Source organism: Barbatula barbatula (genome assembly GCF_947034865.1).
Source record: "Barbatula barbatula genome assembly, chromosome: 2".
Classification (NCBI taxonomy): Eukaryota; Metazoa; Chordata; class Actinopteri; order Cypriniformes; family Nemacheilidae; genus Barbatula; species Barbatula barbatula.
In genome coordinates this window covers 20,214,982-20,240,551 of record NC_136767.1, presented here as the reverse complement: position 1 = coordinate 20,240,551, position 25,570 = coordinate 20,214,982, and the positions used below count along the sequence as shown (strand labels likewise).

At 38.3% G+C, this 25,570-nt stretch overlaps 3 protein-coding genes across 7 annotated transcripts; 2 read left to right on the top strand and 1 right to left on the bottom strand.

The window, feature by feature from the left end:
• Positions 1 to 3,702: 3,702 nt before the first annotated feature.
• Positions 3,703 to 16,313, bottom strand: traf2a (Tnf receptor-associated factor 2a). Of its 2 annotated transcripts, none has more exons than XM_079474995.1 (11): positions 16,208 to 16,313; positions 15,739 to 15,989; positions 15,312 to 15,390; positions 14,759 to 14,857; positions 11,415 to 11,576; positions 11,167 to 11,241; positions 8,707 to 8,781; positions 8,120 to 8,620; positions 7,845 to 8,022; positions 6,879 to 7,027; positions 3,703 to 6,671 (listed from the first exon to the last, which is right to left on the bottom strand). In XM_079474995.1, exons 2-11 carry the CDS (start codon positions 15,924 to 15,926, stop codon positions 6,453 to 6,455), a joined length of 1,725 nt encoding a protein of 574 aa, XP_079331121.1. In that variant the 5' UTR covers positions 15,927 to 15,989; positions 16,208 to 16,313; the 3' UTR covers positions 3,703 to 6,452. The 2 variants fall into 2 exon arrangements, with proteins under 2 accessions (XP_079331121.1, XP_079331120.1); XM_079474994.1 differs by having other exon boundaries at positions 16,132 to 16,311.
• A 549-nt stretch (positions 16,314 to 16,862) lies between these two features.
• Positions 16,863 to 21,797, top strand: trafd1 (TRAF-type zinc finger domain containing 1). 4 transcript variants are annotated; one of them, XM_079481986.1, is made up of 12 exons: positions 16,863 to 17,104; positions 17,213 to 17,283; positions 17,459 to 17,496; positions 17,675 to 17,810; positions 17,925 to 17,978; positions 18,082 to 18,505; positions 18,650 to 19,014; positions 19,520 to 19,768; positions 20,120 to 20,243; positions 20,336 to 20,546; positions 20,735 to 20,795; positions 20,912 to 21,797. In XM_079481986.1, exons 3-12 carry the CDS (start codon positions 17,462 to 17,464, stop codon positions 20,948 to 20,950), a joined length of 1,698 nt encoding a protein of 565 aa, XP_079338112.1. In that variant the 5' UTR covers positions 16,863 to 17,104; positions 17,213 to 17,283; positions 17,459 to 17,461; the 3' UTR covers positions 20,951 to 21,797. The 4 variants fall into 4 exon arrangements, with proteins under 4 accessions (XP_079338112.1, XP_079338110.1, XP_079338111.1 ...); XM_079481985.1 differs by having other exon boundaries at positions 16,910 to 17,039; positions 17,150 to 17,283; XM_079481987.1 differs by having other exon boundaries at positions 16,926 to 17,039.
• A 123-nt stretch (positions 21,798 to 21,920) lies between these two features.
• On the top strand, positions 21,921 to 24,933 carry LOC306904798 (alpha-1-antiproteinase-like). The gene is made up of 5 exons (XM_079474914.1): positions 21,921 to 22,104; positions 22,244 to 22,901; positions 22,990 to 23,272; positions 23,375 to 23,519; positions 23,623 to 24,933. Exons 2-5 carry the CDS (start codon positions 22,295 to 22,297, stop codon positions 23,824 to 23,826), a joined length of 1,239 nt encoding a protein of 412 aa, XP_079331040.1. The 5' UTR covers positions 21,921 to 22,104; positions 22,244 to 22,294; the 3' UTR covers positions 23,827 to 24,933.
• Positions 24,934 to 25,570: the final 637 nt, after the last annotated feature.

Below are 25,570 nucleotides of genomic sequence, written 5' to 3'. Positions count from 1 at the left end.
GAACAAACACAGATCCTCTGTCTAATATGAATGTAAATGACATGACTACAGAACATTTTCCATCTAAAGTACTACAAAAGCTGGTCACAGACATATTAAAGCAGTGATCAAAGGCTCGGAAAACCCAGTCTTTCTCAGCATGGACCCTTTCTGCACAGAGTCTGTTCTCTCAGCAGGTATATCCATTCTGTCCAGTCATTCTCCCCAGCACGCCACGCAGTTTTCCCCCTCCGAGCCATAAACCAGCCATGCTTACCACCAGACCTCTGCTTCTGTGACGCAAGAGGTCTTTACACCCACATAAAGAAGACAGTGAAGTCATCCAAGATAGAACCGGCTGCCGTGTTTTTTTCTAAACTTTTGGTAGGGTGACATCACCAAACTTGTAACTAACAAAACAATTAAAAAAATTGTTGAAACCTGTGACCACTAATGTACTAGTAATATAAAATGACAATTAAAATTAGGTTTCTGTTGTGCACTGAACTGACTGGGGAAGACAACAAACAATTAGCTTTAACTCCTCTATCGTTTTGTGTCCTTTGGTCTGATTTATATTTGTTTGGTTTTTATTTTTCGATTGTATTGATTCTATTCCTGTTATAATTTTATGTACAGCACTTTGGGCCACCCCGGTTGTATAAGCAAACAAACAAAACAGCCATTGAATTAGTTAACCAAAATATTAGAATTTTGTCTCTTTGTTCTGACCATGGTGTCATTCCAAACATGACTTCATCAGTAAAACCGAATAGGTAAATTTACATTTACATTTATTCATTTGGCAGACGCTTTTATCCAAAGCGACTTACAGGTAGTTTTGTGTCCATATAAGGAAAGTCAATGGAGGTCAATGCTTTTTGGAGCCAACGTTCTTCAAAATATCATCATCTGCGTTTGAAATAACTTTCATTTTTGGGTGAACCAGCCCTTTAAATGATGTAATCAATTCATTTTCGTCCCCGCCATCATTACGATTTTCCTTTTTAATGATGTGCTGGTTGACAAGTGTAGTCTGTGCCTGGTAACATAAATCAGAGGTTTTGGCCTTGGGGAGGATGTAGAACTCTTTTTCTTGAATCAGTAAGTATTCTTTATAGATCCCTATGGTAACTTCAGCCCTAGAATGGGGGATGCCTTGAGGGATGGTGAGATGATGGGAAATCAGTGTGCAAAGGGAAAATACTGCATGTATGAATTAATAGTACACCGTAATAAAACAGATGATGATTACGATGATTAAAGTATATAACAAAAAATGTATTGATGCTATATGCTGTCAGTCTTTCACATTGCTGTTGGGTGACTTTGACACCCCTGAGGTCTGATTTTGTTGCAATTCAACAGACACTGAACTGAAATGACCCCAATACATCCAGAAAAAATTGCTATTAGCATGCTACGACAGATGACTACATGTAACCACACTTATTGCTAGTTAAGGGCTAGTATTGACCATTTTGAGCACATTGCTTATATATTATAAGAGCACATTCATATAATTGTGAAACCACAGTTATTAAATGCATTTATGACAACGTAAAACACATTTAAAGAAGTATTCATAGGAATTTATGATGATCACATGAAGTCGCACATACGCATAGATTAGTAACACAGAAATTTGATACAATATGTAACATTATTTACTAGATATAACTATTGATTCACACAGAAGCCCTTTCTAATGTTTTTTTTTTGGATTTTAGAGCACATTATAAAATCCAGTGATAAAATCTTACTTTGTTGACTCGAGCAATACAGTTTTGACCTTTTGGCACCTGGACCCTTCTTTCTGCAATGAGAAGACATAGCAACACTACTTCACACAAATATAAAAAATCATTTACTGTTTCAAACCGGTATACATTTCTTTGTTCTGTTAAACACAAGGGTCGATATTTTCAAGAGCGCTAGCAATTTTCAGTTCTGGCACATCATCCACTAACAAAGTAGGAAATATATTTTTTTTGGTATTTTGAACCCAAAATTTGATATTTTGAAGAATTTAAAATAACAAATCAAATATAGAATAGCTACTATTGGCTAACATATTTTAGTGGATTCACTATTGGTTGTCGCTCTCGAAACATAGCCATATTGAGTTATTCCATGTTTACAAATGCTTTAACCAGGAATTCCTAACATTTTGTTGCTTGAGAAAATAAATGGTTTTGTCTACATAATGTAGATGCAATGCGGGTGCGGTTAGCAGCATTTTTGTCAAACTTGTATAGGGTCAGTTACGCGATTAAATGAGTGCTGCTGTCGGATGTCGGGTCAGGTGTTCTTTTACAGTGGGTACGGGTTTATGAAATGGGACCCGTGCAGGACTCTGATACAGGTGTAAAAATTACATGAGGTTGAGTAAATGACAGAATTTTCATTTTAGTGTGAAGTAATTTTAAATAATCTACAATGAAAAGAATAGGTATATTTATAGTGTGTCTGACACCTAGTATCACTTGCAAATAACAGCAATGAAGAAGCCTCCGGTGTTGGACAGTTTAGTCGTTTAAGACCACCATCTTCTATCTGCTGAATACAGACAAAGAAGGAACTCTGATAGAGGGTAAAGCTCCTTGTTAATCCTTAGATTAGAGTCTGTTTGCTGTGATACTGAGCCCAAGATTTACCCTGGGGAAAATTCTGGGGCAAAAAGCCAGCCTCACTCAACATCGCCTACAGCTGGAAGGTCTCGGCTAATGCCACTAAAGGGCATTATATGACTGAGGGCTAAAGATAGCTTTGTGGCATCTAACACGTGCTTTGCTCTACAGAAGAAATAATCATACAGTTTTGGAATGACATGAGTTCAATAGAATTTTTTAATTTTGGGTGAACTCAACTTTAAAGAAAATAAACTCATTTGGTTTAGAATATCTCATGGGAATTTTGGTTCTGAGAACATTTGAGGGGCTAAACAAGGTTTTGTGCATGGACATATTACCTATAGAAAGGCCCTCTCAAGGCAGTACTTTCAAGATGTTAGATGTTGGATAATACACAGTGTTTCTATTATATAAGCCTAAATAGATTTTGAGACTAACAGCTTTGACAGAGTGGAAGAGAACAGCCCAATCCAAATTTATAAACACCCTATTTCACAACATTTAAGTCACATCTGAAGTCATGGGGCCTCATGAAATCTTTCATATTCCGACAGAACAGCAGCCAATGTTTGGAAACTGAGTAAAATACCTATTTTATTCTTCACCCCCCAATGTTTAGTAGGGTTCTGTTTTCTGTTATTGAAAAATAAAAAGTTTTTCCAGAGATTACATCGCCACAAGGAATTTTAAGCGAAATACTTTTCAACACGATAATATAAACCACTTTCAGCTGTGCGTGATGTAGGATAAGCACCGCTGGCTGAAAGTGCCTTTGCTCAAACATCAGCCATTTCATGTCCTCAGTTCTCAGTCCAAGAGGGAAACCCTAAAGAGACCGGCCTCTGTGAAAGCCATTTGTGTGTGACACCATTGGATTTAGGGAACCTTTTAAAATATATGTCTGCTGTCTCTTCACATATGTTAAATTTTCTTATTAATGTGGACAAAGAAAAAGATTTTTATGCTACACATGTTCCTAAACTTACCCCACGACATAACGTGCCACGATCGATGGTGCATCAGGGCCCCCATGTGGTTGTTTGCAATAACACAACACATACAGCACACAACACACAGGAGAAATAAGAGAACTGAAAAAAACTTTATTTTCAGATTCCACTAGTGTTAAACCAAAATACAGGATGAATTACACAAAGGTTCCTTCCTTAGCACATCGACTACAACAATTCACGGAAGAAACCAACAGTGCCATCACAGTTACATCTCTAGCTCTGTAGAACAGAATCAGGAAGATCAGTGGCACTGGCACACCATGAGAAAGGCATACAAAGTTACGTAGAAATATCTTTGATTATTAAAGCAAACTCTATGAAATGCAACCTCAGAAATAAAAAGTATACAAATATCAGTTAGCTGAATAGGAAAAAAATCAGTCCTGTATTCCATTAAATATTTCTGTGAGCTGAAATCTCAACTGTATGCAAAAACTTAAAAAACAACACGCTTATAGTGTAGTGTATGTTTATTCAAAAATAAAACTCAAGTCAGAGAACTTATTACTTCTTACAAATAAATGGGGCTCTTACCCAATTTCTGTACACCTCTTAAACGTATGAATATGAGCCCAGACAATGCAAAGTGTAGATTTCACAGGAAGGACACTTGTATAATTGCACAAGCAAAAAAGTGTATAATTTGTATAATTGTACAATGAAAAAAGTGACTCCTACTCGACATGACAAAACTAAAGTGTGTTTTCAAAATAAATAAAAAAGTATCATTTTAAGATGACTTACAATACGACACGCTTGCCACATGCATTGTCAGCTAAAGCTATGTATAGAGACCATTTGTTTAGAAGCAGTTATGCTAGAGAGGCACATCACCGAAGAAATATTCACAAATACTCTGAAATCTCATAGGGGCAAAAAGCAAGCTGGGAAATCTACAACGGTGAGACTTATTCATGTAGACAAGTGCTTTTGAGGGGATAGTCTGCCAAACTGGAGGAGAACTTACCAAAGCCCAAAATGAGCCCAAACACATTTTGAAACCATCCCAACAGGAAATAGTACATTTATTGTTAATATAAATCTATAATATATTTATATATTTATGAGTCATATTTGTTATATCCACAGCTACACCAGTCATACAACCGTGTACACTGTTTAGATTATCTATTTATACTTAAACGATATACCACACTCACATTAAAAACCGTCATATTCTGCATCTCAATCAACAGATCAAAATAAAAAGCAATACAAATAAAACGTAGGTCTACTACGTAAACCAATAATTTACAATATGTTTTTATCTTCTCTATCGAAACATCTCGTGCACAGAGAGGTTTCGATATCTGTGGGAACTGGTTTGAAAATAGGCTGGGTCGAGGTGCTTTGTTAGCATGAAGGCATCTTTAAAAAGCATCTCAAACTCCATTTAAGAAAAGAATCAGACCGTAAAGCTCACATGGAAGACGTACTGTATACTAAAAAAGCCCTTATGTAGAAGTAATGCATTGTACATGTCTAGCAACGCCTTCTCCAATCACGAATAACAGAATCTTCCCATTTAATGATCTCATGGGCCCAAAGATGCAATTGATCCATCTATTAAGGACTGAGGCTACCTCGAAACGACACGACGATCAAATTCCTCATTTTCTAGAACATTAAACCTACGATCTTTCTGAGATAAGGACCACAGGAATCACAGACTATGTTTCTAAAACACCTGCTTGGTTCTTACCGATCGGCGCAATCCGAAGCAAGTCGTATAGTTTTAATGGCATCCGTTTGCCCAAAGCAGCACAATATCAACAGAACACCCAAAAGACAGGAAAACATTGAAATGCTATTGAACATCAGCCTTTCCACATCACGATAAAGCACACAATCTGTCCTACTTACACTACCTTAAGACTCACGGCTGTGTTTCTGTATAACCATGTATGACCATAATAAAATCGGCCGGTGAGGCTTTAGAAAAGAAAACGGATGGTTTTAATGCCAGCGTGATTGTTTTCTTCAACAGCGATTTACAATGAAACTGTCTTTGCTTATCAGGCCCAGGGTTTTAACCTGGTCTGTTGCTAACTTGAATGTATCTTCCACAGATCCAACATGCAAACTAATACATCAAAGAACACCAAAAATGGAAACAAAGGTCACACCTTCACACGCACGACTCCTCACTCACAAGACCCAAATTCCACGCTTTGGACTTCAGGGAATTCAAGCAATGTCCACCACTAGAGAGAACCAATGAAAACAAGACTTTTGAGGCACACAATGCTAAAAGGGAATGTCAGAAGACCGTCAATGCGTAGCGTATGCTTAGAGTAGTGATTGAGAATGTGAAGCGAGTTGCGGTCGCGATATTGAAAGAATCGACGTCATACGTCAGCGCGATTCCACGACTGTCTACGCAAGAAACATTGACTTACGAATAGCTTGAACACGAAGATAGAAAATAATACGCAAATAGTGACTGCAACACAAGCTAAGAGCTTGGAAATTAAATGCGTCTATCCCGTGAAGAAAGTCTTGTCAATCTCTATAAAAGGCAAGGTGCCGTATTTACGGCACAGGCAAGTAGTTCCGTTACAATCACAGCTGACAGCTATCATTTCGCTTTAAAAGAGTGAGCATTCCCAGAGGGAAACTATATTATAGTACAACTGCACACAACTCTGGGAACAATTTTGGTACATAACGAAGAGCGGAGTCAATCCCAAAGCAGTATCGCACTGGTTACTGGAGTCTCTTCAGGGCTCGCAACAAGCACACCAAAGAGCTCAGACCTCCGGAAATAGTTCTGCACGGGAACCCCTACAGGCTGGAGAAATTAGAATGGCGGAGTAGCAGCGACATCTTACAGGCCTGTAAGGTCAACAATAGCCTTGATGAAGATGGTGTCATCTCGGATGTAGGAGTTCTTGGAGTCAAGTTTAGAGAGAGGGCAGAAGAGGGGGCACCCGCTGGCAATGTTCATGTCACTGACAGGTCTCTGGAAGGAGGAAGAGGAGATGTCTGGCCGGAAAGCATCTATGATGTGCTCTCGGTTGTTCTGATCCAGCAACATCAGGGTGACCTACAGACAAAAGTGTCCGATTTGATGAGTATTTTGAATGAACAAATATGAATTGGTTGAGATAAATGAAGCCTAGAAGTCAAACAAAAAAGAAAATGAAGACACCCAACTAAAAACAAAAACAAAATCTTTACAATGATGAGGTCTGACGGGATCGTACTAGAAAATGTTCAGACACACAATGTACACATGGACAATCAGACTGACCTTCTGATTGAAAGGCCACTTGAGCAAGGCATCACTGTGTCCCCTCATCACCACGAAGAACAGAGACAAGTGAGTACCACGTCCCGTCCCATCCCCGTTCAGATAGATGCGCAAACACATCTTATAGCCATATTTGCTCGTATAAAATGCTGTAAAACACAACAAGGTGCATCAAAGAGTCATTCGGTCATGATTGTTTTGACAAGTCCATGCTTATTAAGTCCAGTCGGTGGACTGACGCAGTCAAACCTCTTGAGAGTCAGGGAAAAAAAATGTGCATAAGAAACCATGTAATTTTTTACAAGGTCAGGTGCATGATCTAGAGATAAAACGCAGATTTGCCAAAAAAGTACTTTTATGGCTCCGGTTTATTATTGTTGTATAATGCATTTTAGATAAAGGCACCCCTAAACAACATAAATACAAAAAAGGTTCTATAAGTTCTCAGCCAAAGTGACCTGCAAAGTGGACCAGACTTTTGTGATTTATTGAAATGGCTATTGACCACTTTGCCAGATGGTCAGATTTGCTAGACCATTGGTCCAGAAGCACTTCCGGTTTCATGTTTATTCATTTAATTTTTTTATCTTAAAGATATACTGTATATACTGCAATTAAATCTTAAAGATGTTTAGTAAACATTTTGATTCGGTCATAAATGTTCTGTTGGTTATATCTTGTTCAAACCATAGAGTAGTGTTAAAAGAATTAAACAGGAACTTCTAGACCAGCGTTGGATCAGCTTTGCTTACGTTTTCCCATGTGGTCTATGCACCAAATGTTAGAGGTGTCTTGATCGAAAACAACTCAAACTAACAAGTGCGCTTGTTTTGTCTCGAGATGCACATCAGTAATGTTCTTTTAAAACGACCTAATTTAACTAAGGCCTAGTCCTGGTATAAACTAATCCTTGTGAGGACAACTGCCCCATTATGTATCAAAATTGTTTATATAAAATAAAATTACCAGGCGAGAACATAGCTGGTGCACGTCCAGCTACAGCATCCTGTCTCTTCTTTGAGAAATCAGAGATCTTCCACACAAAGATGCCATCGTAGGTGGCTGCAGACATCTCCCTCATCTTTGCCTCCATCTCCACGATGGAGAGATCCCTTAGTCCCACCGTCCTCTCCAACTGCCGTACCTGCACAAGGGTTCATTAAATATTTAGCACTATTTTTCCAATCTAAAAAATATTTGAGAGCCTTGCATCACATTAAATAAATAAATAAATGATTTACCTTGTTGTTAAGTATCTCAATCTTGTCTTGGTCAAGCCGGTGTTGGCGGTTATAGGCCTCCATGGTGGTTGCAGAGCGCTCAATCTCACGGTTGAGCACGCAGACAATGTTCTCGAAGGTGCTTACCTTCAGCTCCAGCTCTTGGCAACGTCGGCTGAGCTCTGCTACTTTGGTCTTCTCGCTGTGTAGCTGCAGTTCCAAGGCCGCCCCAACGGCAGTAGGCAGAGGGGTGAAAGACGTACCAAGCGTTGGAGTTGGCAGAGGTGGTAGCAGAGCGCAGGCCCCCTGCACGGAAGCTCCTGCTCCGGTCAGCTGGCCCATCTTCAGCTCCAGCTCCCGCAGAGACTGATGCAGCTCGTGGATCTTGTGGCTTGCCAACTCCAGACTTTGAGGCTGCAGACTCTCCAAGTTCACCTTGATGCCCATGATGAAGTGCAGTAGGAGGTTTAGGTGCTCGTAGGAACAGGCTTGCTCGTGATCGTGGATCTTTTCCTTTTCCACCTATGTGAAATCAGAGATGCTCAAATTAGTATGAGGCATAAATGGACTAGGGGTACATCCATAAATATTTATGTAGTTTTACATACCGTCATATCACAGCCTACAACATGAAATCTGCAAGGTGTTCTGAATTTGGTGCACATTTTAATATGGTCCACATACTGTAGATGAAGAAAGAAAACACAGCTAAACAACACAAAGAAACATTGCACATATTCACTAGGTTTGTTGCGATCACCGGTCACCTGTGATACACTTAGTTTAGTTATAATACCAGACTGCGCATCTGAACGCAGCTGCTGCATTCAGCGTAAGCGGCACAGGTGTTGTAGCAAAGATCAGCAGCAGGAGTTCGCATTTATTCCTTATCTGAGGAGAGTGAAGTCCTAACTGACAAGACGAAGGCTTTTCTGGGAAAGAACATGTAGTAGAATATGTAAGAACTGTTATCAAACACCGGTTATGTTTGAATTTTCTTTTTGTTCTTATTTAAAAGAACGGTGCTTTGCCATTTATTTAACAAAAACGTTTTTCGTTTCGTTTCATTTACATTACATTTACATTTAGTCATTAAGCAGACGATTTTATCCAAAGCGACTTACAGATAAGGTAAACAATGGAAACAATTGGAACAGCATAAGGACAACAAAAAGCACAAGTGCAATTAAAAACCTAGTCTCATTATAGCCTGCCACAGTACACAGAGCTAAATAGTACTTTTTTTTTGAAAGAGTAGAACAGAGATATATGTTGGAACTGAAGAGTAGGAACTTGGCAGTATGACATAAAAATGTATATAACGGTGTTTTCCAGATTTCCCGGTACATGGCAGTATTTTTTAACCACGTTTTCTACTGATTGAGAGAGGAAATAGTACTGTTGATTGTCCTAAAATGCCCTTTTATACTGTCATGGTGACAGTGACAGTATCCCCTATAATAACTGCAAAATTTTTACCTAATAGCATGCAAAGGTAACTTGCATTCATAATATTTAAGCAAATAAATAGAGAACAGCGCTCGAAATTAACTTTGTGCTCCCAACTTCAAGAGTTGTTCAACAATTGTACTATTAAAACATGCATGGGATGTCTGTGGTGTTTTACATAGTCACAATGGCTTCATGATTTCCTGAAATCATATTTTTTAATCCTAAAACAAAAGGCTCTCAATCCTCCATATTGACCCTTATTTCTCATCACAGCACATAGCGAAACAGTTCACACTAGAGGTCTTCACGGGTCCACTTAGATCCGAAAACCCGAGGTCCGGCCCGAGACCCGAGCGGGTTCGGGTCTAAAAGATTCACGGGAGCTTCGGACACGGGTCGGGTATATTATTAGTGTCTTCGGGTCTCGAGTAATATAAAGTAAAAAATTGTTTTGCTTAATTGACCCGAGGAAGACCCGAACTATCCTGTACAATAACAGCGCGTCGCTTGTGTGTGTGCGTGTAGTTACCAACTCTCCTCCAACCCTCAGCCGATCGGTTGAAAGCCACGCAAATCTTCCGAAAGTCGCGGTGATCTGAAATCACCTTAGAATTGAAATCCCGAAGTTTCCAACGCTGCAGGGGTTTGCACTCGATGTAGATACCATCGTATTCAGGAAAAACATACTTCCACCAGGCGACCAGAAGTAGATATTAAAAGACTGAATGTTTGCGCTAGTGGTTGCCATGTCGTCATACCTACTTATTTAGATTTCATTCAGCTAAAACTGGCACAACCCATTTAGCCTCAGTTTGCGCAATTTGCCAGAGCAAAACAAGAGGATCAACGTGTTCATTGCCATATTAATTTCATTAATACACGTCGGTTTACATTCAGGTCTAGTCGGGTTTAAAAAATATATACGATGGGTCGGACTCGGGTCTAACGTTATCGGGTGTGTCTCGGGTCGGGGCTTTAAAATAAAAACGTTATCGGGTCTGTCTCGGGTTCGGGTAAAAAGTGATTCGGGTCATTTCAGGTCGGGTAAAGATCTTTGGACCCGAGAAGACCTCTAGTTCACACTAAGAACACATCATCTTATATTGAGCAGATATCGTTTTTTTTAAATGTTTGTTCGTGAGTATATTTAATATAACGTAATGCGAACTTGCAATTGCTACTTATCTTACGTAAAATGTTTTTTTTGTTTGTTTGTTATTTATTTTTTGATTGATTTGTGCTGTGATTATGCGTTTTGTAAGGTCTTTGTAAAATATAAGCAAATGCCATTGTACTTTTTATTAAGAAAGATATTGAACCCACCATTAATTCAAGCAATTGCCGTTCCCAAATTACAGCTATTTAAAACTGAAAAGTAAAATGCATCATTCGCAGTTCTACCACCCTAAAGCAAACACCCCACCCCCGGTGGCACTGGTACACCTGGTGTTTCTATGCGTCGATTAACCGGTGGGAAAATGTACTCACCGCAACATCCCTAATCTTCACTATAAACACTAGATATAATTTATATAATATATTAGACACATTAAGCACTGCAACATGCATTACATACATAAAACAGTAAATCAACAACTTTGATAATATTTACTCACTTTCTCTCTGGGAATTTTTTTCTTGGCACAGCCTTCACAAATCATCGGGTACTTAGGGCATATCTCATCGTGGGCCTGAAAACCAAAATTTTAATGTCTTAAATCACACAATAGCAACATAAAGTTAAACACAGAACACAGAAATTCTAAAATTGCTTTTTGAGCAAAGAAATTCTGTAAATGCTTGTGCATTTATAAAAATAAAAAAAATTATAAATCATAAAATATTTAACAAAAACAAGTCTTACCTTAATGTTTTTGAAATGAAAAGGCTCCTTGCAGTATTTACAATTCAATGTCCTTTCCGGGCATTCTCTTTCATTGTGCCGCTCAAGTTCGTTGGCTCTCAGAAGCTCTTTGCATAATGGACAGGGTAGGATCCTAAAGTCACACTTCCCCTCATGATTTGCCTTTGAAAGATGACAACCAGTTCAGTTTTTGTTTGATTACTTGGTCCATCATACAAGACTTTTTCCAAGTTTATAAGTCTGTCTATAAGTTTATTAACTGTTAAATTTAAGACTAGTCATGGGATACGTAAGAACCAAGGAGACTCAACGTTCCGTTATATTTTATTTTAGTGCATTCGGCACTGTGCTGTGTTAACAGTACACAACATAATATCATAAACTCAATACACTGTACTAATCATTTCCTCTCACAAACATAGTTTTACTTTAGTTGCTAAAAGTGGTTAGCAACATGGGGGCCCCTTTTGGACTTCCAAAGGGGCCCCAAAATGACTAATAATTTAGAAATTACATTTTTATAAAAAAATAAAAACCAAGAAACTTATAATTATTTGGCCATTTTTATAAAAACATCTTCCGGTTGATGTTAAACTCGGAAATATTATATTGGGTAGAAATTGTGAGTTTTTGTAAGTGTGATGAGGCCTTTGCAAGGCTGTATGTTTACTCCTTTTGCATGTAGCACTGGTGCTACAGAGGTGTAACGTTTTGTAGCACAGGCCAAACAGTTGTAGAACAAGTATAACATCTAATAAAAAATAATACCGATTGTTCCGCAAATTAGGCCGATTAACAGGCAGGTGGATCTGTGAGCAGCTTAGCATTGTTGTGGAAAACGCGACGCTGCCTTCGGCATAACACTGTGATGTCCCCCTCTGCCTGCTTACTTTTTAACAACCAGATAACTTCACAAGAAAACGGTAAGACTTAAATAATTTTTATCCTTCGTTCTTTAACTAGCCTTGTATATTTGATTGATTAAACGTGATGCTACTTGAGAATGCGAGTAACTTTTTGGAACTCTATTGTAAGTGAGCCTTCAACCACATAGTTTAGGCTACATGTATGTAAGGCTACCGAAACCTGGTGATGGGCCCAGCGGCTAAATTATTACAGTTGTCCACATTGTATAACTATATAAACTCGGACGTTATCAATGCTGTTTCTGTACTGGATCATTTCTCTCCCTCTGACAGTGCGTTCACACCAAACGCGAATGAAGCGTACGTGATAGACATTAAGCAAGCTCCTGATTGGTTAACGTGGCATGAATTTTCGCCAAAGTTCAGATTTTTCGATTCGCGTCATTCGTGCCGCCTCATCCGCACGAATCGCATCGCAAGTAGGTCATCGCGTCTTTGCATTGACTTATCATGTAAATCACTCGCACTTAACGCTTCATTCGCGCTTGGTGTGAACACATTATAACTCGTAATTAGCGTGAATTGCGCAGGTTGAAAAATTAGAACTTTGAATATTCGCCATTGTGTCTTGTGGGCCAGACTTTGTTTATACTTGGTATTAAGATGCGTTTTGGTCGATCGTTCTATCAAATGGATCAAATAAGTGCACACAATTTACAAATGAACATGAACGGGGCAGATAAACATACAGAGAACTGATTTTTTTCTGCACTGATAGCCGCGAGGCACGCTGTACACTGTAAGGGTGTTAGAAATCTAAAATGGAGAAAAAACATTCTGCTTGCTTGGTACGATTTTTGTCATTACACCATACTTTGAAGTCTTCGGCCAAAGTTCAAATCCAAAGTAGTTGTTTTTTGTCGTTTACGCATATGTCCGTAGGCAGTCTTTTGTGACTGTTTAAACGCATTCGACCACAAGAGCGTCTACGGTCCTTTAAAATAGAAAACGGCTAATAGCTACATATAACTTAAACGCAGTTAAGAGCAGTAGGCTGTGTAATACGAGTGATTTTTTCATTTTTGCTTTCACTTAGATTATTTGACTAATAGCAGTGTCTGCCAATAAACAAACAAAAACCATGCTTCAGAACAGTTTGAGAAGGTGATTAAAAGTTTTGAGCAATGTATTATTGCTATGAATTAGACTGCCATCTTGTTCCCTGAAATAAACACTTACTCAATCTTGTTTCAATCAAGTGCACTAATTTGAAGAGACATGTCTTCAATAAATGTTTAATTTAAGCAATATTCTATAGCACTTCTTATTAAATAATTAGATTTTATAAGATGAAGGTGGAAAAAAGAAAAGCAGGCATACATATCTGCCAAAAAAACAGCCTCATATATCTGCCATCGACTGGCCTGATTTCTAAACATCTGCATTAGGCAGAGAAAAAAACGGTCGATCTGTATATATAATTTAGTTTAATTTGTATATATAGTTCTGTGTTTTCCATTCTTTTACCATACAATATATATAAATATAAATTTGTCCACAAACTGTACTATACTATTATATAATTTACTATGGTAAACTACAGCAAATTTCCTCCTTTTAGAGATACAATAGTGTTTTTGAACACTATTATAGTAAATGTAAATATAGTAAATATAAGTATACTGTAGTGTTTATACTAGAAAACTACAATTTACTATAATACAATACAGTGTTTTTAATCTGGATGTCCCAGTTAACCACTGATGGGTCGTCGCAAAGAGTGGTTGACAATAGGGTTTCTCTTTTCTTATTTCAAAAATGAATGAAATAAACTCTCAGATCACCTCTGGAGATGGAGGTCAATCACATTCACGCAAAACAAGCAGATTACATATTTTAAAAGCCTGCGCTATTCCTTCCGTTTCCACATCGTGCAAATCATAGGGCTCCAAGTATGGACTTGTAGTTGAAAATGCAAAATCAACTAAAACAGCGACGCATCATGGATTTACATCACACACAAACAAGCACCGCGACAAGCACACCTCATATGAACAAACGTTTTCGTCTAAATGCAAAACTGTATCGAACGCGTGCTAAACAGGTAAATTGATTCTTCGCACAGACAGATTTTTTCGTAGCACGTGCGACATACAAGTCGCAGTTGCACTGTACAGACCTGCTTTGAATATTGTTAAATACAGTGGGGGGACCATGGAGTTAAAAAGACAGTGAACCCCTCTCTTAGAAGATATTTATTTGTCCTGTGGAATCGTATGAGTTATTTTGATAGATGCACTTTATGAGCTTTAACAGCATTACAAAGGTAGGAAGAATTAGAGTATTGCGCCACTTAAGATATGTGATCATCTGAATTAACGAATACATGGATGGCACGAGGTTGAGTTAACAATACTTTTTTTGTTCTTGGGTGAACTATTGTGAAATTGTGAAGTGGGAGAGCACCCACTTCATTACCTCATATTCTTTGATGGTGCCCGTCCAACTGCATTCCTCATTGATGCACACAGCTTCTAGAGCTTCAACTTCTCGTTTAGCAGCATTATCAGGAAAAGCCTACAAGAAAGTTCAGACAATTAAAATTAAATATCTTATGCATCTCTGATACACATAAAGGTATTTTGTTAAGAGTGTCTGCCAAATGTATAAATGTAAGTGTATTTTACGAAATCATCCTTACTCCAAAATTTATAATACAATTTTACACACACACATTTCCCCTTTCAAAAAATCCTCCACAGCTCTCTGGGACTTTCTAAGAAGACCACTGGGGTCTTTCAATATTTCAAGATTCTCAGTAACTGTGATGTTTTGGCAAACAGTATACAGTAGTCCTACTAAAAAGCTTTAATGTTTCCTTGACTGATTACCAGTTTTTATCACCATAGTTTTTTTTATAAATATCTTACCTCAATTGTGGTTACTACGATTGTGATACACCATAGATAACTATGAATAGTAAAAATCGTGTTTGATTTTAGTAAGTGTATTAGAAAACCACAAAACTTACGCAGCCTTGCTTCAAAATAGATGTTGGCTCTTCAAAGATGTCCTCTTTTATACATGCACTGCATTTTTGTGGTCCAGAGCTGTACGGCACAAAAGAAAAAGCTTTCATGCATGCATGCATAAGAAATAACGCTGACAAATACAAAGGCACAGCAGCACACATAAAGAATCGCCTTTTGACAATAGCAGTAGTTCCAACGAGATGTAAACCTGTCTTGCTATATTGTACTTTACAGCTAGCCCAGCTGAGCAAGAAGCCGAACACAACCTGACAGGCCCCGTTTATTTACGTTGCCTGGTGTGAACCAACGTTTACGGCTTGTTTACCCGTAAAATACACAATAAAAACGGCACGGAAGGCCTGACAGGTCGCATTCATCTTTTGTAGTGTCGTACCAGGTGGGCCATCCGGACTGAATGACGCTTACCTCACTGCTTTATTGAAACAATACGAACAGAAACGGTGTCCGCACTGCGCCTGAAACGGTCTCCTAAGGATTTTCTGACAGATATTGCACAGATGCTTGTCCTCCAGCTTGTTGGCGAGTATTTTCTTGGGGAAGCCAGGTTTGTTGCCTTCTAATGAAGATGGTGGTGAGGGCTCCTGTGCAGCCATTATGCCCGAGCGTGCATGTGACCAGACTCCGGAGAAGAGACGGGGATCTTTCCACACATTTCACTGAAATGGGTTATAAACAATTTATTTCACGAAATCAATGGATTACTTTGATCTGTACAGTTAACAGGCGATGTGTTATATTGACAGAGGAATGACAACAAAGACACAACACGACCCTCATCGCAATACTGTTTAACTGTACCTTAGTACGATGGCTGTTTTGTGTCCAAATAAATCCATAACAATAAATAATGTCACATTTTAAAACGATGTCCTACCATATTACGGTCCAGTGAACATTATAAAATCTCCTGCAGTGATATTAAACATTATATCAAATACATTCAGTGGTCATAAGTAAAGTGATCATAATTTATTGTTATTTATGTTGCTCAGAAATGTGTATAACGGTAGGCGTCGCGCTTGCCAGTTGAGCTTTGATGTTAGGTGTCCACTAGGGGGCGCGACCACAACGTATGTGAAGCCAGAAACGAAAATGTACTGTGAAAATGACCAAATAAAGGCCCTCTCGATTTATTTGTAGATTGGTCGGGCCATAAACAACAATTATATATCTATTTAAACATTTTAAATAATTAAAATATATTTACAATAACAACATATACATATTGAGAAGTAATTTCGCTTTGATGTTATTAATTATTCAATTATTATTATGCATACATTTTTATATGTATTATTCAATCATTTTACTCTTTTAAAATCTTTATACAATATAATATTTACCTAATAAATGTTATATTTATAAAATAATATTTTTCCCTCATAATATTTACTTCATTTTTTTCCACAACATTCAAGAAAATAAATGCCTCTTACTTAAACGAAGGGTTTCCATATGTTCTAGGTTTCTTTGCTCTTTACCATTGCGTTTAGGTTTCCTAATAAAACTGCGCTTCCCTTCGTCTTTTATTTTGAAAAGTCTTTATTGCAATTCGTCAGCCGTTTTCACGAAAGCGTTCGCTTGTTGATGTCAGTGTCACGAAGCTGATAATTGTGGTAGTTGACGCATTACTAATTCTGTCCAGTAGCAATTTATTCTTTGTTTTGTATCGATTTATAGTCATTGACTCGGGAACCAGTACTGTAGTAAGTTTCATCACAACGCTTTGGATATCTCTATTTGACATATTTAGCAGCGCAGCCACCAACATGTAAATATTTAAACCCTTTTATCTATTCTGATGTTGTGGTGTCAGAATACTGGCTGTCTTGCCATTTTTAAATCATTGCCTTATACTTGATCGTGGACCGAAAATAAGGACTAAACTGCTTTACATCCCTACCGAAACTGCTGCTTCAAGAAGTCGCTTGAAGGCTTCTTATAAATAAGGTGAGTATCTTTTGTAGCACAACCACAGGAAACAACAAACAAATAAAAACGCCCATGATTGGCTTTATTTACCTCACCTCAAATATATTAATTTATTTTGGTTTATTTACCAAATAATATGAAAGAACACCAAATAATAGCAAATAATTGATGTACTGTCTCTATCCGCACACAGGCTATGGCCGAAGAAAACACCCAGTTCTGCAGTAATTGGTAAGGTGGATACATTCTTCAGAAATGTTTTTTAGTTTCTTTTAAGGAGAAGATTTTTTGTTTTCAATTGTTCTGTGTGTTCCTTCAAATCTACATTAGATGTCTCCCAGGCAGTTCATTTTCTTGTCTATATGCAAAGTTTGGATGGTTTTTTAATCCATATCCTATTCCTCTTTAGCAAACATGACATTCCAGAAGCCAACTTTACGACCCACGAGATTCACTGTCGGAGGAACATTGCTCTCTGTGATGTGTGCCAGGAGCCTTTTCCTCGGGCTGAACTTGTTCAGCACAAAGAGCAGGATCATGCAGAGGTACAGTTCAGTTGGGATGACTGTATGTGGTTATAGCCATACGGACCACATTTAATTGTTTTATTCTCCATTTTTACTTTTAAATATAATTACTTCAATGTAAAAATTGTACAGGAACAATGCAAATGTGGATTGAAGACAGAGAAGAGATTCATGGAGACCCACCAGGTACAGTTGTGCGACATGAAAAGTTTTTATGCATTTGATCAATCTTGTACATTAGATTAAATTGCTATCTAACACATCCTAATGCTTGCTTTGATCTTCTCAGAGGTCTGATTGCAGTCACCGAATGGTCCCATGTCAATTCTGCGAGCTGGAGCTGGCATTTTGCCAGTCTAAAGAGCACGAGGACTACTGTGGGACCCGCACAGAGCCCTGCCCGGTCTGCAAGTGCAATGTTATGTTGAGGGAGCAAGACATTCATCCAGCCCTATGCGGTAGCCTCACCCCTCCTCAGGAGAGGCAGAGTGTAGGGTCAGGGTCCCAGTCTCCTGGAGCATGGTTTGAGACACACTCTATCCATAACCTGTTGAGGGCCCAGGAGAGGATCCACAATAATAACAACACCGGGGCAGCAGATCGCAGGGGCCCACCAAGACCCTTGGAGGACAGACTGCACAATAGCACCAGAGGAACAGTGTGGGCAGGAACCCGGAGGAATGCAGAAACGAGGAGCAATGACTTTGCTTACTGTATGTATTAATCTGGCAATTATCATTTTGAAATCGTGTTTCGACTTAACATTTTGTGGAATGCAATGGGAGGGTTTTAACAGGATGCTGGAAAAAAAATGTTGTGCTGAAACAAATAACCTCCCACTCTGCTCATTTCCTCAGTGCTGGATCAGGAAGCCGAGCAGGGGAACAACAACAACAGCCTGCTGTGGTCTCTCGGCCAGCTGCCAGACTGTGACTCTTCCAGTCTTGACTACATGCTGGCCCTCAGCCTGCAAAGTGAAGGTGACTTGGAGGTTCCTGGGGGTCAGCAGGGTGTGTGGACTGATGTGTGGGACCATCGTCTTGGAAGGACACCAGCCCACAGCAATCTCACTTCCCAGCTCTCTTCCAGCACTCAAAACAACAGCACTGCAGCTCCCCCTAAACCCATTGCAACCCCAGGCCATAGCACTTCCTCAAACATCATGCTGCCCTGCGAGTTCTGTGAAGAGCTCTTTCCAGAGGAAGACCTTATCTTACATCAGGTGGGTGCTGAGGCATACAAACAAAACAATCTCTTGACTTTGTATTTATGTCAGGCATATATTGGGTAGATCATACAGGCAGCAAGTGTGAAGTTGCATCAGCCACAGGTATACTTGAAGCATTGCAGTTGCAATTTTCTTTAGTTGTTTATATTACTTTATATTACTATTATAGAACATTAGACTTGACAAGCAATAGGAAGCTATTGTATTTTTTAACAGTGATGTTGAATATCCCACTTCATTCCATCCTGTTAGTTCTCCATTGTGTTGTATATTGTTTCCATGGGAACCTCCTCAAATTTCAGCCCTGTAGCCTCTCCCACAGCCTCAACCCTGATCAAATTCCCTGTTTCTAAAACCACAGAGAAATTCTGTGTAATATGGGTTGGGAATATATATTTTGTTGCTATATATACGGTATATGGGTTGTCACGTTTTGGATTTTTGCCTTTAGTTAACACCATAAATAAAGAAGTAATTTTTTGTTCTATTTTTCTTTTAGACCGGGTGTAGCCCTGCCTCTGCTATTGCTTCCTTCAGTAAACAGGTTTCCTCTCTTCGCTATGAGGACATCATCACTCAAGACGCTGGACATGTTGTTCCTCCCCGCACGCCCAGTCCGCCCACCCTGCCACTTTCTGTTTCGCCACTCTTATACAGTTCTTCCCCTAGCCCTGTTGAGGGCGACGTGCTCATTCCTTGTGAGTTTTGTAGCGTTGCCTTGGAAGAGAATGTGCTGTTTCACCATCAGGTATGACAGCCCGTGTGACTTAATGTTTTTAAATAATTTTGATCAGTATCTATATACCTAAATAAAGCTATGTGTAGTTAAACATCATGGTTTGACAGCAAGCATGTAGGAAAAAAACTTTTAATACTATATTATTTTATATTTGTTATTTATAATACAAAATAGCATAAAAGCGATTTATCTTAATTTTTTCTCAAAATGTTTCCTGTCATACCATAAGACACATATGCGGGAATTACTCAAATTGAGCATAGTTCCCTATGTTATAGTTCACACATTCCTTTCATTTGGTATGTTCATGTACAGGATGGGGGTCATGGTGAAACTCTTTAATAGTTTTTTTCCGTGTAGGATAAATGTGACCTCCGGCCTCACACGGCTTATTCAGTAGAAGGAGCATCTCCACGGAAACCACACCACAAAGAGGCCCCTGAGAGAAGATCTCCTGAGAGGCACAGGAGGGTGAGACATCAAGGTAAGTGTCCAATAACACAATTTCAGTTGCATCATTATCAATCATCTTTTGATTTTTCAATTGTATTTTACTTCTTGTGCATCTTTTGGTAGCCAACCTAGGCGAAGAGCTCCTTCAACAGACACCTCAGGGGTGGCATAGAGACCCCTCAAGTTTTGACCAATGGAAGCCCTCAGCCTATGATTACACTAAGAACACTAATGCTGAGCAGCAGGTGAAAAGTAGGATCCAAAGGCACAAAGTTGCTGAGGCTAATACCTTTCTCAATGATAGCTCCTGGTCCTGTACTGCAGGCACTTCTGGGTATGTTTAAGGTTGTATGGTTTATAAACAAGTTAGGACTGAGTTATTTATCTGACAGTGTTTTTTTTGTTTTGACTGATTCTAGCACATTGTTTCCTTGTATTCTGTATTTCTTCTCATAGTAAAGTATTCCAATTTAAGAGAGTAATTTAAACTTAGTGTAAGTTGTGTGTTTTCCCACAAAACAGACCTATACACAGAGGAAGACTGGAAGGTCGAAAGAGTGAGAAAAACACAGAGACACCAAAGGTATGTATAGAAGTTGTTATAGGAACCTAAATGAAAAAGTCAAATGTGTCGAAAAAAACTTCCATTGTACATAATACATAAATTACATCTGTTTGATCTCTTTTTGTTAACTGCAGGTGCCTAAAAAACATAATGTTGAAAAAGAGGAGGAATAGAGGAGATCAACCAAATTTCTGAGCCTTGGTCAATCAAATCTCTTTATTATTGTTTATAATGTATATGTCTTTGGCTGGAAAATATATTTGTTAAATTGCACTTGTCTTTCTCTTCTTTTTTGTAGTCTTTGTAGGTAATTTCAGATGTTTATGATTTAGGCCTTTTAATATTCAATCGTTTGAAGAAATACGTGGAGAAATGATTTTATTGAAAAATATGCTCATAAAAAAATTCAAATGTAATTTCTTTTACAGTGCACTGTTACAAAAATAAATCTCTTAAGTGATCAGAGTGAAACATGTTGTGTGGTGACGCTTTGCCGTAGCATATACTGTACAATAGTTTCTTCAAATGGCTATGTTGCTATTTTGAGATGAGATATAATGACACATCTACTACATTTCCTTTGGTCACCTGTCATTTGTCTTTTCAATAAAAGGTGGGATAACGATCCCAAAGATTTGCCTTCTCTTAACCCAGCCTATACTGTAATCAATGAGCATTTCAACAGTGGCGTAACATTTAGTCATTTAGCAGACGCTTCTATCCAAAGCAACTTACAGAGAGTTCAGGGGGCAATGAAGCGATACGTCATACAGGAGCTTTAGTTCAATATAAAATCATCTTATCACTTGTTTGTTGACATGCACCCTGTACTCTACGTCTGAAAAACAAGCCATGTAGAGTATCTGCAAATGGATTGTGAAATATATACCGTGTGTACTAGTCACCTCTCTATTTAAAAAAAAAAGTAAAGTCAAATGTAAAGATTTGCTGGTAAACTGTACTATGAATTTCATGAAAAATACAGTGTTTGCTATGAATAATAAACATTCTGTAAAAATCAATGCTCAGATTTTTTATGGAAAAGTACATTTATCCAAGAGCAGCAGTCAAATGTAATTTTATTCTTGGTTGACATTTAAACAAACATTTCTTAAAAATATTAACGTGTACATCTGTCAGCTCATCAATCGAGATTGCTAAATTATGTCATCATGAGAGACCTTTGTGTCAGCTCTTCGTAGTTAATAATTACAGTTTTCTGCAAAGCAACATAAGAAGACAAACAAAGTAACGTTTGTTTTTAAATCAATTTGGGACATAGGCTTTGTAGTTCAGTTTGGATAAAAGACGGCATCTGGCCGGACAGGTGAGAGATTTGTATGTTCAGATGAGGAAAACCAAACATGTTCATTAATAAATTTGTTGTCGAGAAGCCACAAAAGACCAAATAATAATTATTTGTATCTGCTTGTCTAAATCTGTTGAATACCGATTTGTTTCCTCAGGTATTGGGTGTGTTGCTGGGAGATTAGTGCTTGAAACCCTAAAACAAAATCATGGAAAGGAACATGTTGTGGATTTGTGCTTTGCTAGTAGCTCATCCAATTGTTCATGGAAATCAAGAGACATCAGAAATCTCTCCTGTCAGTGAAAAACTCCTGTCATTCCTAAGGATGAACAATGATTTTGCCCTCCGCTTGTACAAGAAGCTTGCGGAAATGCCCAATTATCATTCCAAGAATATCTTCTTCTCTCCATTCAGCGTGTCAATGGCTCTTTCTGAGCTTTCTTTAGGAGCCGGTGGTGAGACCAAACAGCAGCTTCTCAATGGCATTGGTTATAATAGCTCATTATTCAGCACTGAAGAAATGCACCAGTTGTTCCACAGTCTCTTGGAGGACATCGACCAGAGGACCGGGGCGGACCTCGATGCTGGTACTGCTCTTTATGTGAGTGACAAATATAAGCAGATTCCGGAGTTTTTCGAGAAGATGAAGGAGTTTTATCACTCAGAGGGCTTTGCAGTGAACTTCAGCGACAAGGAAACAATAGATAAAATTAACATGTATGTGAAAGAAAAAACACATGGCAAGATAGATAAAGCAGTTGAAGATCTGGATGCTGATACTTTAATGTTCCTTCTCACTTACATATATTTTAAAGGTAAACTCAGACATGTACAATCACACACATCTTGTCGATCTTGTGAGTTCCCTTTAAGTAATCCAAATCTTTTTTTTTTCCCCTCAAGGAAAATGGGACTTGCCATTTAACCCAAGCAGTACCCGTAAGGAAAAATTCTATCTGGATTCTGAGACCACCATTCAGGTCAAATTCATGCATCATTATGAATTTCTCAAGGTTCATTATGACATGGATCTTTCCGCCAAAGTCCTCTGTCTTGACTACAATGACTCTTTCTCCATGTTGCTGGTTGTCCCAGAATATGGACCATTAATTAAGAACCTCACTTATCTTGAGGAGGAAATTTCTAGAGAGCACATAACAAAGTGGATGCGAGCTGTTTCGAAAAGGTTTTAAATGTTCCAGTTCCACGTTTGTCTTAATTCCTTGCGGTAACAATTCATTTCATCTTATATTAAGATTAACCTTAGTTTATTTTCTTTGTCTTTCAGAAAAGCTGACATCTATGTCCCCAAACTGTCTCTTAAAACATCATATTCTCTGAAGGATATATTGAAGGATATGGGAATGACGGATTTGTTTACGACTAAGGCTGATTTCTCAGGAATTTCAGAGGACAGAATGATGATTTCAAAGGTAAATAAACAAATACGTTTTGCATGGATGATTAAACATATCAATGTGCTCAGTTATGTTTATTTGAGAAAATGCAATATTTAAGGTTTATGGTTTCGTTTAGGCTGTGCATCAAGCCTCACTTGATATAGATGAGGAAGGAACCACTGCAGCTGCAGTGACAACAGTTCGGTTCAGACCAATGTCCTACAACCCGCTGAAGGTTTTAAGTTTCAACAAGCCCTTCATGATCTTTATTGTTGACCAAAAAAATGACAACATCCTCTTCATTGGAAGAATTATGAATCCAGCAGAAAAACAAACATGATATCACTAGTGGTAGGAGGATGCTAGATCTTTTAACATAGTCAATATTAACTCCCCGAAGGCCTTGTGATCTTTAATATATAAATAAAAGTAGCTCTCAAATAAACAAAGCAGAATTGCACAGTGACTTTGTCTTTCGTTATTTTATTGTAATTGCTGTAACTGCACATTTGCCACAAAATTGATGGGAAATGCTAAAAGTTTGTGTTGTAGTAACTTTTGGCTTTGGAATACAAAAAAACTATGAAAATAACTGAATTAAACTTCTGTGCAAGATAAACATGAATTTGTTGTTTTGGTCGTTTCTTATACGTGCAGGGAAAAACTGAGCCACAGTCTAAATGAAACATGAAAGGTCTTTATAAGTCCAATATTTTTTACAAACACATGAACAGTAAAAGCACTATAAAACAATATTTCACTCATAACAATAAATGCAGATATTGACAGGTAAGGTACAAGATCACTCTTCGAAATAAATGTGTTTCATGATGCCATAGAAGGAACATTTTTGTCTAAATGGTTACATAAAGAACCTTGAACAGCCGAAGAACCTTTCTGGAACACAAACATAAAAGGTTATTTTTTGGCAAAAAAGGTTCTTTAGATTATAAAAAGTAAGAGACATGGCTCTTTAAAGAACCTTTGACTTAATATTCTTTTTATGGAACCAAAAATGGTTCTTCTATGGCTTAGTGAATAACCTTTTAAGCACCTTTTTTTTGAAGAGTGTCAAAGTATGTTGTAGTACCGCATGTTTAGAGTAAAGTCTGTCGTAAGGTTGGTGTTGGCAATCACCCACCTATCTTGTTGCGGGCCATATTCTATTGTATTATTCTAGTTTTGGAGATTTGTTTTTGTTCTATCCATGATAAATGCAAGTGGTCCTGTTATTTATGGTGGCAAGTAATTATGCTTGGTATTCATTGGTGCTGCCAACCTTTTAAGGACCTCCTACTGTGACGTTACATGAAAGAAATTTAGTATGTTATAATATTTACTATAGTAAATTCTGTAGCGAGCCCTCAGGGACCTCTAATATTTAAAAACCTCTAAAATGTAAAAACTTTTAAATACTATTTTCAAAAAAAGTTGGCAGATTTTCCCTATTTGACACTGTATGTATATTTGACTTCCTGGATCGATGCAGACTCTATCTACGTGAAATATCCAAGTCTCACAAGAGTAATTCAAGATCAAGGAGCAGTCCCAGTTGTGCTATGTCATATGCTGTCTGCGCAGCCTGCGCATGCTGCAAGTCGAGCGTGTGCTTTCAAGGAGGTTGAGGCGCCTTCTGGTAGCATTCCGCTGTTCGACAATACAGTAAATCAATGGGAGAGATTCATTTTAAGTGACAATAAAACTGACCGATCATATCATTTTTCTTATAATAATGATACGATTATAATAGTGACAGGAGTGGCAAGGTATGCTTGTTTGGCGTGCTGTCCGGGGAGAGGGTCCGAGCTTAGAGCGCACCCCACAAGGTACATGTCAGACAGCAGAGCACAAAAGACGCCAGAGGCTGCCTGTTGAATTTGTGTTTACTGAGCGGTGGAGCGTAGAAGTGAGGAAAGCGGTGTGGATGGAGGGAATGTCTGCTGCGGCAGAGCGTGGGCTTGGCATGTGTCTGCTGCAGCAGAGCATGCGTTTGGGAAGTGTCTGCATTTTGCGGATAAAAAACTTTGATAGGTGTAGAAATGTGTTCCCCCAAAAGAAAGCGCAATTATAGCTGCCTGCCAGAA

Coding starts and splice junctions, on each gene's coding strand:
- LOC306904798 (XM_079474914.1), top strand. CDS start 22,295: ATGGAAAGGAACATGTTGTGGATTTGTGCTTTGCTAGTAGCTCATCCA. Junction 22,902..22,989: donor CACTTACATATATTTTAAAG/GTAAACTCAGAC, acceptor TTTCCCCTCAAG/GAAAATGGGACTTGCCATTT. Junction 23,273..23,374: donor ATGCGAGCTGTTTCGAAAAG/GTTTTAAATGTT, acceptor TTTGTCTTTCAG/AAAAGCTGACATCTATGTCC.
- traf2a (XM_079474995.1), bottom strand. CDS start 15,926: ATGGCTGCACAGGAGCCCTCACCACCATCTTCATTAGAAGGCAACAAA. Junction 8,782..11,166: donor AAAAAATTCCCAGAGAGAAA/GTGAGTAAATAT, acceptor CTTCATCTACAG/TATGTGGACCATATTAAAAT. Junction 6,672..6,878: donor AGTGGCCTTTCAATCAGAAG/GTCAGTCTGATT, acceptor TTTTGTCTGTAG/GTCACCCTGATGTTGCTGGA.
- trafd1 (XM_079481986.1), top strand. CDS start 17,462: ATGGCCGAAGAAAACACCCAGTTCTGCAGTAATTG. Junction 20,244..20,335: donor CAGGAGGGTGAGACATCAAG/GTAAGTGTCCAA, acceptor ATCTTTTGGTAG/CCAACCTAGGCGAAGAGCTC. Junction 20,547..20,734: donor TGTACTGCAGGCACTTCTGG/GTATGTTTAAGG, acceptor CCCACAAAACAG/ACCTATACACAGAGGAAGAC.